Source organism: Saccopteryx leptura, chromosome 3, assembly GCF_036850995.1.
Source record: "Saccopteryx leptura isolate mSacLep1 chromosome 3, mSacLep1_pri_phased_curated, whole genome shotgun sequence".
Taxonomy (NCBI): domain Eukaryota; kingdom Metazoa; phylum Chordata; class Mammalia; order Chiroptera; family Emballonuridae; genus Saccopteryx; species Saccopteryx leptura.
In genome coordinates, this window is record NC_089505.1 from 204,801,023 (window position 1) to 204,812,856 (window position 11,834).

Genomic DNA, 11,834 nt, shown 5'->3' on the forward strand with positions numbered 1-11,834 from the left:
TGACACGTCATTTCCCTAGTGGAATTTCTGGGCTGGACAGTAATTTAACTTTTTGAGGAACTGCCAGACTTTTCCAAAATGGCTTTAATGTTTTAAATTTCCACCACCTGTACATTAGGGTTCCAATATAATTGTATTTTTGTGAATTTCAAAACTCATAATTAAATGTTTTGAATTCAGTAAAGCTTTTTTCAATTTTTGTTAGAAATTATGTAGTATAGCAGTGTTTGCTCTATTATAGAATGATAACGAAGTTTAAAAGTTACCTATTATCCTATCCAAAGATTTGGTGTTTATAAAAATGTTTGTGTAGTATATACATATTTTTAAACTTACATATATTTAAACAAAATGGATTTTATTACATATATTTTTCTAGGCCAGTATTGGCCTGGTCCTATCAATTGGTTTATCTTTAATTACAACAGTATCTACATACATCCAGGAAAAGATGCTTCTTTTTTTTTTTTTTTTTTGTGTGTGTATTTTTCTGAAGCTGGAAACGGGGAGCGACAGTCAGACAGACTCCCGCATGCGCCCGACCGGGATCCACCCGGCACGCCCACCAGGGGCGATGCTCTGCCCCTCCGGGGCGTTGCTCTGCCGCGACCAGAGCCACTCTAGCGCCTGGGGCAGAGGCCAAGGAGCCATCCCCAGCACCCGGGCCATCCCTGCTCCAATGGAGCCCCGGCTGGGCTGCAGCTGCGAGAGGGGAAGACAGAGAGGAAGGAGGGGAGGGGGGTGGAGAAGCAAATGGGCGCTTCTCCTATGTGCCCTGGCCAGGAATCGAACCCGGGTCCCCCGCATGCCAGGCCGACGCTCTACCGCTGAGCCAACCGGCCAGGGCCGAAAAGATGCTTCTTTACGCTTGTGTACCCAGACATTGCTTGGTGTAGTGTACACCTGGGTTCATAGACCCTACTAAGGATGCAGCCCACAGGTTGCGGGGCTGCTGGCTTAGCCTTGTCTTTCTTACATAAAATGTTTTGGTTTTGGTTAAGATAAAATTGTTCAATTTCATCTTTTTTTAAAGCATTCACTGAAAATGACCAAGACAGCCAGTCACCACTGAAGAACCCTCTGTTGTCGACATCAAGACCCCTAGTTTTTGGTAAATCAAATGGTGTGTACCTGGTTACCTCCTGTCAAGAGCAAGACTGCGGCTCTTAGACGTATCTACTCCCTGCCTGAGACTTAGCAGAGCCAGAACTTGGCAGTCACAGTGTACCTACTGGGTGACTGTCCTGTAACCCTACCATGCTTATTCCTTTTGCTTCATGTTTCAGGGGTCCTCTTGTAGTCTCCCAGCTGTGTGCCCCATTTGTGATCAGTTGTAATGCAAACTGTCCCTCCCATATCATCTGTGTTCCTCATTGCCTCACTATCCCCTTCCATGTATGTGGCTTTTACTGATTTAGACTGAAGTATGTATTGTGTTTCCTTTGTCTTAGGGGATGCAACTGATTATCAGAAACAACTAAAGCAGATGATTAAGGATTTAGCCAAAGAAAAAAATAAAACTGAGGCTGAGTTGCCCCAAATGAGCCAGGTATGGACTTTATTTTGTGTAAAGAATGAACTACTTTGCGAAATGCTTTGTTCAGAAGTCAGCTTGAAAGTGAAGCTGGGCCCCTTTACCTCCAAAGCTATAATCAAAGGACCTTGTCACTTCTGGGAACTAAACATAATGAGAAATACTTAAAAAGTGGTCCATTGAGATAGTCAAAGCATCTTAAAACAGGAGGCTGCTTCATGTCTTTGAAGCGTTTTTCTATTATATTCATTTACCTACGTTGTGATGAATTTATTCCCTAGTGATAACATATAGGGGGCACTGTCGATACAGTTCTCTTCCCTTAAAAATCAGTCTACTTCTAGTTGCCTAAAAATCATTGATTATATATAATAATAAGACTATTTACAAGTCTCCAAAACCTGTGTCATCTCCAGAAGAGGTGTCTGTGCCATAGGGTGGTGGTAGGTTAATTTATTTTTATTTGAAAATGGTTCCTCCCAGTGTTTGGGAAAAGCAGACTTCAAGCTGAAAAGAATCCTTCATTCTAGGATCCACATCTTTTTGGTGCTAACACATACCCATCTTTTGGGATTCATTATCTCAAATTTGAGAAGTATTGCTGTACTCTGTAGGGGAAGTTCCTTTCAAATTTTCCCTTTACTCCTTGGATAGTTAAATCTCAATATTGCAGGTCAGTTTATACCTCAATTAAAAAAATAATTTAAATCTCATCACCCAGCTGTCAGCATTACTAGGCTGCTTCAAAACCTGGCTTTAGTTCATGTTAAAATAATCATGGATATTTCTCCTAAATCATTCCGCTTCAGTCCACTGCCCTTATTTTACACCCTTTTTGTTGTTGCACGCGGTCTTCCCACCAGATGAGCAGGCCTTATTTTAGTCATAATATTGAAGCTGCTTCCAAATTTTTCCTTTTTTTAAATTCAGTGAGAGGCAGAGAGATAGACAGACTCTGGCCATGCACCCCGACCAGGATCCACTGGGCAAGCCTACTGGGGGGGGGGGATGGTTGCTCTGCCCATCTGGGGTGTTACTGTTGCTCAGCAACTGAGCTCTTCTTAGTGCCTGAGGTGGAGGCCATGGAGCCATCCTCAGTACCTGGGGCCAACTTACTCCAATTGAGCCATGGCTGCAGGAGAGGGAGGGAGAAAGAGAAAAGTGAAGGGGAGGGGTGGAGAAACAGATGGGTGCTTCTCCTGTGTGTCCTGACCAGGAATCAAACCTGGGACATCCACATACCAGGTTGATGCTCTACCACTGAACAAACTGGCCAGGGTTTTTAAAAATATTTTCTGCTATTACAAACCTTAGCTTTTGTATGCATTGATTGCTCTAAATGACTTGCTGGGTTAAAGATATGCACATATTTCTTAGTAGTTACTGTATAGACCAGTGGTAGTCAACCTGATGCCTACCGCCCATTAGTGGGCGTTCCAGCTTTCATGGTGGGTGGTAGCGGAGCAACCAAAGTATAAATAAAAAGATTTAACTATAGTAAGTTGTTTTATCAAGATTTACTCTGCCAAACTTAGCAAAAATCTGACATAAAGTACTTGGTAAGTAGTTATTATTATATGCTTTAACTTGCTGTAACTCTGCTTTATAAATTTTATAAAGTAAAGTTACTTCCCTACTTTATAAATCACCATTACTGTGCAACCGATGGGTGGTTAGAAAATTTTACTAACAGGAGATACAAAAGTGGGTGGTAGGTATAAAAAGGTTGACTACCCCTGGTATAGACAAACAGCACACTTCTAAGTGTGCTGAAATTCCCTGGAGTCAAAGGCCAGAGACTACCTTGTCTTTTTTTCCGTGACAGAGACAGAGAGAGGGACAGATAGGAACAGACAGATTGAAAGGGAGAATGATGAGAAGTATCAATTCTTTGTTGCAGCACTTTGTTTTCTCATATGTGCATTGACCGGGGGGGCTACAGCAGAGCGAGTGACCCCTTGCTCAAAACAGATGAGCCCGCACTCAGGTTGGTGACCTCGGGGTTTTGAACCTGGGTCCTCTGCATACCAGTCAGACACTCTATCCACTGCACCACTGCCTGGTCAGGCTACCTTTTCTTATATTCTGCCTCAAAAAATATTAAGTAGTTTTCTCTAAGTACTAAGTTAAAAAGAAAAAGCATACTTCCATTCCGGTTATGATGCCATATATATAAAATAAAATTTTCTTTCGTTACAGAGAGAATTTATCCAGTTTTGTAAAACTTTGTTCAGTATGTTCCACGAAGACCCAGAAGAAAACAATCTGTATCAAGCCATTGCCACAGTCACCACTCTGCTGTTGCAGATTGGAGAGGTGGGGCAGCAGAGCAGTAGCTCTGGGAGCTGCTCCCAGGAAGGTGAGGGGGAGCTGCTGGCTTCAGCTCCTTCTCCAGAGCAGGACTCTGTGTTTGTGGACAGTGACACAGGAATAATTTCCCAGGACTCCCAGGCATTTCCTGAAGAGGCAGAAGGGGACTGGACCGTCTCCCTTGAACATATTTTAGCCTCACTTCTGACTGAACAGTCATTAGTAAACTTTTTCGAAAAACCACTGGACATTAAATCCAGACTTGAAAATGCCAAGATCAATCAGTACAGTCTCAAAACTTTTGAAATGAGCAGCCAATCACAGCCTGAACTCAGGCAAAAGAGCAATCTGCTGAGGAGTTGAGTCTCTGCCATAGTAAAGCCAGGACCACAGTTTCATGGGTTGTCAGCCCATACATCCATATTTCAGGCTGCTTCATCTTGAGTATGCTCCACAAATTGAATATCTGGTAAGCAACCTGACCACCCCAGTTGTGGCCAGAGAAACCTAAAACAGTAATATTTATTCATTAAGAGAATTACCAGTTTCACTTCCATCAGATTTGCTGAAACAGGTACTTCTACTGTGATTTTTTTCTTAGAACACCAGAGTCCTACGTATCATGCTAATCCGGAGACAAGATGCTCGAGCTCTCACTTTTCACAAGGGTAATGGGAGGTCCAGAATCAAGTTCCCTTTCAAGGTCTAAGAGCCAATGTCTATGCAGTTGCATTGGGCCCATTTTTTGTTTGTTTTTTTTTTGGGGGGGGCGGGCACAAGTTTTGTTTCAATGCTGGTAATTGAAACCATTTTAATATATTTGATTGTATTCACTTTTGCCCTTACAAAAATGTATACAAACTATGCTTTTCAATGTTGGCCTCCCAATTTTTTAATAAAGAATTTTTTGTACTGACTTTGGCCTTGATTATACCTTACACTGAGTGTCTATGGTCTGGACTGTGCCAGTGCACAGTTAAACTGGAGATGTCCCCTCCCCCTCAAGTTGTGTTTTTAGTGACTAGTCCTCAATGTTAGTAACTGTGCACTACCACCACCAACAGGGCTTCAGAAGTGACCTCTTATAGTGGTGTAAATAGTAAGGTAACATAATCCCCTTAACTCTGTGCTTTCATGCTGAATTTAGCAGGTTTTGGATTGTATAAGCTTTACCTCTGAGCTATAGCTCCACGTAAAGTGGGACTAAAAAATACCTCATGGGGCCATTACAAATGAGGTAATGTTAACTATATATATATATATATATATAAATTAAACATACCTGGTTATCCCATCAAAACATCAATTAATTTAGAAGACAATTTTATACCTCTTGACAATTATACAATAGAAACATAGGCTGACACTTAAAGATATACTATCAAATATATTTCATCAAAACTAAGACACTATCAGTTGCATCATTTTAGTTTGTTAAAAATTAAAAGAGGCCAATGGCAACTGCGGTCTATATTCTAGTTTCTGGAAAATATATCTTAGAATTAACAAAACATGCATGTAAAAGCACTAACATTACACTTCCAATGTCCCCACTACCTCGATAGTTGTTCTAAAGTCGGGCCACACTTCAAAAATCACTTTTAAAAACCTGCTTAAGCCTTGTCCAAATATTCAGAAACTTCCGGGGCTTGAGGAAGGGACACAGGCATAAGGAAAAGCTTTCCCAATGATTCTTAACATACACAAACAAGTCACATTGCTACTAAAAACAGAAAAGCAAACCTCCAAGGCAGTTTTATCACTTTATTTGACAATCAGCAATTAATTCTCATCCACATTAACTGTCTGTAGATCTGCAAAAGAAGAGACAGGCAGTCATATCCACACATTACATTGTCCTTCTGATCTGTTAAGACAGCTTTGTGGAATGGGGTAAAACTTACTTTTGAAAGTGGTGACAGGTACATAGGTGACTAATGTATAGAGCTTGTTTGGCGAATCTTCATCCTCATTACGTTTTCTGGACAAGCGCACCCGGATCCGGTATGGGACATTCCTTTAAAAAGAAAGGACTGGTAAACTCAGTGCCCTACCTTATGCCTATAGTCCTCTCATCTCACTCAACCTCCGCAGCATCAGTGGGTCGTACTTTCTCCTTTTATTGGTCTGAGGATGTCGTGTCCCGAAACTTGGGACTACTCTCGGCCTCTATGGCACCACTCCTCCCTTATCTACAAGAGGTCATCACTATGGGTAGCTCCCGTAAGACACATTTCTACTGCAACACTCAGTGCTGGCCCACTGCAAGACTGGATCTCAGGTCCTTCTCTGCCATCCCATCCAACCTCAGTGTTGAAATACCAGCCAGATACCACATGCTGCCCCACTCTACTCTCTCATGATCGCTTAGCCCATACCTGTGCCACTGCCCTTAGCTGGTCCCATGTCCAGTCCAGCACCTCCCACTGTTCCTCACAGCAAACACCACTCTCCTGCTTACAAGCAGGGCTCTTTGTTGTGGGGGCTACCTTGTGCATTCTAGGATGTTGTTTATCACAATTTTGGCCTGCAGTCACTCCCCGCAGTGACAACCAAACATGCCTGGGGAGGGTAGGTAAAACTGCCTGTGGTTGAAAACCATATGGTTTCTAGAGATAAATCCAAATTCTTCACCATGACCTACAAGATCCCACATGATCTGCTCTCTGCCTAACTCTTCATCACCATCCACTGTTCTTCCAGTCACTTGTTTGACTCCACTTTCATCAGCCAGTTCCCAGCACCCATCACATCCTCTGTGCAGCACTCCTGCCTGACCCTTACACTGCCAGCTCCTTCACCACTTGGGTCTCATAGCAAACACCAGGTCAAAGGGCTTTTCTGCAGATGTCACCACACCCTTGGAGTTACTGTCATACTTTTTTAAAAGACTTCTATATGCATTAGCTAATCACTGAATTTACATAAACAGTGCAGAGTGAGCTGGTTAAGCTGGTGTAATTTTAAAGGTTCATCTTATAACACAGATAAACTTTAGTACCTTATTCCTTTGGCCCAGACAGCTTTGTTGAGCCTGGTGTCAATGCGCACATCTGGTGTTCCCATCTCCTTCATGGCAAATTTCCGGATCTCTTTGAGCGCACGAGGAGCACGCTTCTTGAAACCCCTTAGATTCAAACACAGGTAAATAAATGAATTAAAGGAGTAAAAAATCAAACGAAATACCTACTATGTTCTATTTTCATACAAGAAATCTAAACTAAACTTTAACAAGGCAGGACCAATCCTTTTTTCCACGAGCATTTTAATGCCCAGCAACTAGTACACTTGGGAGAAAGACACACAATCCACTTTCAATGATGTAGGATACAGCTCTGCATATGATCCTTAAGTACTGTTAATAAACTCTAACTAAATACTAGTTGTCGAAAATATAACCAAAGACTGATATTAGAATACGCCTGAACATAAAGCCTACAACACTACACTATATAAATACAGTAAGCACCCCCCAGGTCAAAATATAACTAGATTCGTCTCATCTTAAGACATGGCATGTTTTTGGAGACCATTCAATACTAATTTAGAAGTGCATTAACTTGGTCTGTGAGTAGAATAGAGGTGTGACAACACCTAATTCTAGGGAGTTCTTGGTATGTGTCAGACACTGTCAGTAATTCCTGTGAGCTAAATACCATTAATGTGCTGTTCAGATAAGGATGCATAAAGCCATTTGAATTTCATGCTTTCACTTAAAAATGTGATAAAAACAAAACTTTACTACAGGTAGAAATGGTCAAACATTTGCATAAGTGAAGGCCATAACAAGTGGGGCAGAGTGAGCAGTTCTTAGTCAAGAGCTAAAGAGGTGTCCCAAACACCCCAAAATGTACATGTTAAAAAGGGCTCTGTCAATGATTCACCTCTGTAACCCAATCCACAGTGCCTGGCACATAATAGATGCTTTATACTTGTCAGATAAGGCAAACTTTATGGACTCCGATGAAAGTAACAAATGGAGCCTGCTAGAGTGACTTAATTCTGCTCAAAAACATCCCAAGACCCACAAAAGACCTGACACTACACCCACCCCACATATCTTCCCTGCTCCCTGTTCTACTCTCACCAACCTCCTGGTTATTTCTAGCAAGTAAGCAGGCTCATGTCATTCCTTTGAAAACCTTACATCTAGAAATAAAAGGTGCTAGAAATAACATCAATGGGTATAAGAAAATTCCCCCCCTTCAGATTATGGAGGCAACACTCCCATAGTACACCAGATGGTGTCAAGACAAAAAAATAAACCAGGGAAGAGATAAGGAGCATTAGGGAAGCAGATTGCTGGTTTGAATAAAATGGCCAAGGAGATAAGAGAGTTAAGAACTGATGATGAGCCTAACCTGGCGATGGCACAGTGAATAGAGCATTGGACTGGGATGCGGAGGGTCCAGGCTTGAAACCCCCAAGGTTGCCGGCTTGAGCACGGGTCACTTGGTCTGCTGTAACCCCCCCCCCCCTTCCGTCAAGGCACATATGAGAAAGCAATCAATGAACAACTAAGGTGCCACAACGAACAAAAGATGCTTCTCATCTCTTTCCCTTCCTGTCTCTGTCCCTATCTGTCCCTCTCTGTCACACACACACAACTGAAAATGAGGGCAGCCATTTTGATATGTGTGAAAAAGCATTCAAGCAAGGGGTATGTGAGTAAAAATAAAACCAAATAGCTACCCAGAATTGGGTACATACCTAGTATGATTAAGAAAATAAGTGGCTGGTTCACGTGGGTTCATAGAAAGTACTTTGGATTCTGATCTGAGTAAGATGGGGGTCCAATGGAGAATTTGAGGATCAAGTGCTTGGAGCTAGCTGCACACTAACCAATTTTTCTTTTTAGCACACATATGCACGTGAGAGAGACAAAAACAAGGGAGAAGCATCAACTCACAGTTGCAGCACTTTAGTTGTTCATTGATTGCTTCTCCTAAGTGCCTTGACTGGGGGTGGGAGGCTCCAGCTGAGTCAGTGACTCCTTGGCTCAAGTCAGCAACCATGGAGTCAAGTCAATTATCCTGCACTCAAGCTGGCCACCTCGGGTTTTCGAACTTGGGACCTCAGCAGTCCAGGTCACTGCTCTACCACTGCATCACCACCTGTCAGGCAAACTAACCATTCAAACGAGAAAGCCGGCGAAGGGACCATTACAGTGGGTTAGACTGAAAGGCAGAGCCAACAAGATACATCCACTTGCCAATAACTGAGATAGAGAAGGCCACAAGAAAAACAGGAAGGTTAGGGTTGAAGATGGACACCAGGAGTTTTCTTTGGGGCCATATAAAGTATGAAATGTCTACTTAAACACCTAGAAAAGAGGAATTGAATCCTGGGACTCCCCAACATTAAGAGGATGGATTGTGAGGAGGAACCAATGAAGAAGACTAAGAAGGAGCAGCGAGACAGAAAAAATACAGCACTGTGAAATCTTTGAAAGTAATACAAATAAAGCATTTATTTCTACAAAAAAAATGAATTGTCGATTGCAGCCATTCAAGAAGGAATGAAAAGGATCAGAGTTTAGTACCATGTAGGTCCCCATGTACGGCTTTTGTAACAACACAAAATGCCTGAAAACTTGCCCACCTTTAACGGCCCACACACTTTTCAAATGTCCTATTACTGGCATGGCTTTTACAACTCCCCTTTTACTGTTATTTTTCACTTTGCACATTTTACTGTTTCATATCTAATACTTGTCTAACTTCTCATATGTAAACTAGGATGGTAGGATCTTTTGGTTCTCTGCTAAATACGCAGAGCCCGACATGGCCTAATATGCAAGAGCTTGACATGAATGAAGTCCAAAGTGAATAAAGGCATGCCCCAAAGGGGTGGCAGGAAGGGAGTGTGGTTACTCAGTAAAGCAGTAATGCACAAAAAGGCACTGGATTTTTGACCCAGAAGCCCTCTCAGAGACCCCCCCCTCCCTAGGCCCCAAATGACAATGCACATGACACCCTCTGGCTCACACATGACCAACCTCTGGTTGGGAATGCAGTGCTGAACAGCTAGGCCCAATGTGGACACTGCACATTTGAATCATTTGGAAAATGAGTTCTCCCCAGGACAGACTACCCAGTCAAGTGCAAGAAATTTTGCTTCAGACTGGTGCCTGAATAGACTATTTTGCCCTACAACGCTTGCTATTAAAAACACTCCAGCCTGACCAGGCAATGGCGCAGTGGATAAAGCACTGGACTGGGATGCGTAGGACCCAGGTTTGAAACTCTTGAGGTCGTCGGCTTGAGCATGGGTTCAGTTGGGTTGAGCAAGGCTCACCAGCTTGAGTGCAGGGTCGCTGGCTTGAGCAAGAGGTCACTCACTCTGCTGTAGCCCCCCAGTCAAGGCCCATATGAAAAAGCAATCAATGAACTAAGGTGTCACAACGAAGAAATGATGCTTCTCATCTCTCTCCCTTCGGTCTGTCCTTGTCCCTCTGTCACCAAAAAAACAAAAACAAAAACCCCAGGAAAAAAAGAACATTCAAAATTACTCCCATTTTCATACATCAAACCCATAACTCATGTATCCTCATTACAAATTTAGCCCCATTAACTCCATCAATACACCCTTTTCCTGTCTCTAGCAGTTTCACTTCTGATATTACGACTCAACCAATAGAACGTATCTACAGTACTTCCCTATGTACGAGACGCACTTTTCAAAAAAAGTTTGGGGTCTAAAAGTGGGTGTGTCTTATACAGTGGTTGTAAATTTTTTTACTTGCATTTCCCACTTTTTTGTGATTTTTGCGCTCATTGTTGAAGACAAGGATTCGTCACCAGACACAGATGAGGACAAGCTAATGGATGGGAGTTTTCAGTGATGAGAAATTATATGTATTTTATGATGAATTAAACTTGAGTTAAATAACCTTATGTAATACTTTTTTTCTTTCAAATTTCGAGCCCCCAAATTAAGGTGCGTCTTATACATGGAGAAATACGGTTCTGTGGGTCAGAGAACTAAAATAACCCCATCGAGGTGTTCACATTCTGGCACGGACAGGGACTGTTTTGGTTAACTGGTTGAAAGTCTAGTCTAGAGACATCCAGCTTCGCTTTCCCTCGCATACACACCGTTTACCCTGTCGCCTGCCCAAGTCCATTTACTTTAATTCCAAGCACTGAGTGGAATGGCTTTACCCTCCTTTCTCCAGTCGGCTCTCCCAGAAACCTTAATATTCCACCTTACGATTCCAATCATTACTTCCGAGCATTACACTTATACCCTATAACGGCAAACATGGTCCACGGAATACAGACCAGAGCTTTGAAAGACGTGCAAATGCTGCAGCCCCAGCTTTCAATCCCCGACGGACCTCAGGGATAACCAGACCGGAGTCCCAAGGCCCCACCAGCATACTCACACGCCGTGGATGCGCTTGTGGATGTTGATGGTGTACTCTCTGGTCACTACCTCGTTGATGGCAGAACGGCCCTTTTTCTTTTCGCCACCCTTCTTTGCGGGAGCCATCTAAACCCAGGCGACAAGGAGGCTCTGAGCAGAGGGGCCACGCACAAGCCTAACCTTCCCTCCCGCACGGCCTCACGGGGCCGCCCGTCCCACCGCTCCAGTATCCGCGCCCCTCAGGTGCCCCCATCCCGGAAACGCCAGGGCCTGGAGCCCCTAAGCCATTTTCCCTCCCAGGCTACGCGAGCTCTTAAGCGCAAGGCAAATTCCCGTTTCTTGGGACGCGGAGTCTCTGCTAAGCTCAGGAAAAGCGCCGCTATCCCAGTCAATGCAATCACAGGCGAGGATGGAAACAGATTCCTGAGACCAAAACCCACGGCCCATACTCACTTTGTCGGGGCCAAGTTGGAAAGAAGGAAGCGCGAGGTATTGTGGGAGAGAGAAAACAGTATTACACAACTTCCGGGTCGCCTGGAGGCGGGTGACGCAAGAGGCGCGACTGTGGCGTCATTGGCGCGCGTCCCTAGAGTAAAGCGAGTCGCTGGATGGGCTTCGTGGA

General features: G+C 43.4%; 2 protein-coding genes across 3 annotated transcripts in view; one reads left to right on the forward strand and one right to left on the reverse strand.

Annotated features, from left to right (window-relative positions):
• Nucleotides 1-5,013, forward strand: part of TBC1D8 (TBC1 domain family member 8) — a 180,867-nt gene extending 175,854 nt beyond the window's left edge. Inside the window, exons 18-20 of one of the 2 annotated variants that reach the window (XM_066377211.1) lie at nt 1,034-1,123; nt 1,452-1,549; nt 3,734-5,013. In XM_066377211.1, coding sequence (XP_066233308.1) covers nt 1,034-1,123; nt 1,452-1,549; nt 3,734-4,207 — 662 coding nt within the window. In that variant the 3' untranslated portion in view covers nt 4,208-5,013. The remainder of the gene's footprint in view (nt 1-1,033; nt 1,124-1,451; nt 1,550-3,733) is intronic. The other variant, XM_066377212.1, reaches the window with a different exon arrangement.
• A 575-nt stretch (nt 5,014-5,588) lies between these two features.
• On the reverse strand, nt 5,589-11,779 carry RPL31 (ribosomal protein L31). The gene is made up of 5 exons (XM_066377220.1): nt 11,666-11,779; nt 11,232-11,338; nt 6,846-6,971; nt 5,749-5,861; nt 5,589-5,658 (listed from the first exon to the last, which is right to left on the reverse strand). The coding sequence occupies exons 2-5, from the start codon at nt 11,336-11,338 to the stop codon at nt 5,627-5,629; spliced, it is 378 nt and encodes a 125-aa protein (XP_066233317.1). The 5' UTR covers nt 11,666-11,779; the 3' UTR covers nt 5,589-5,626.
• Between the last annotated feature and the right edge of the window lie 55 nt (nt 11,780-11,834).

What these genes read in the sequence shown, in the direction of transcription:
- RPL31 (XM_066377220.1), bottom strand. Translation starts at nt 11,338, where the DNA reads ATGGCTCCCGCAAAGAAGGGTGGCGAAAAGAAAAAGGGCCGTTCTGCC. An exon ending in CACAAGCGCATCCACGGCGT is followed by an intron (nt 6,972 to 11,231) that starts GTGAGTATGCTG and finishes TTTGAATCTAAG; the next exon opens with GGGTTTCAAGAAGCGTGCTC. An exon ending in ACCTGTCACCACTTTCAAAA is followed by an intron (nt 5,659 to 5,748) that starts GTAAGTTTTACC and finishes CTTCTTTTGCAG; the next exon opens with ATCTACAGACAGTTAATGTG.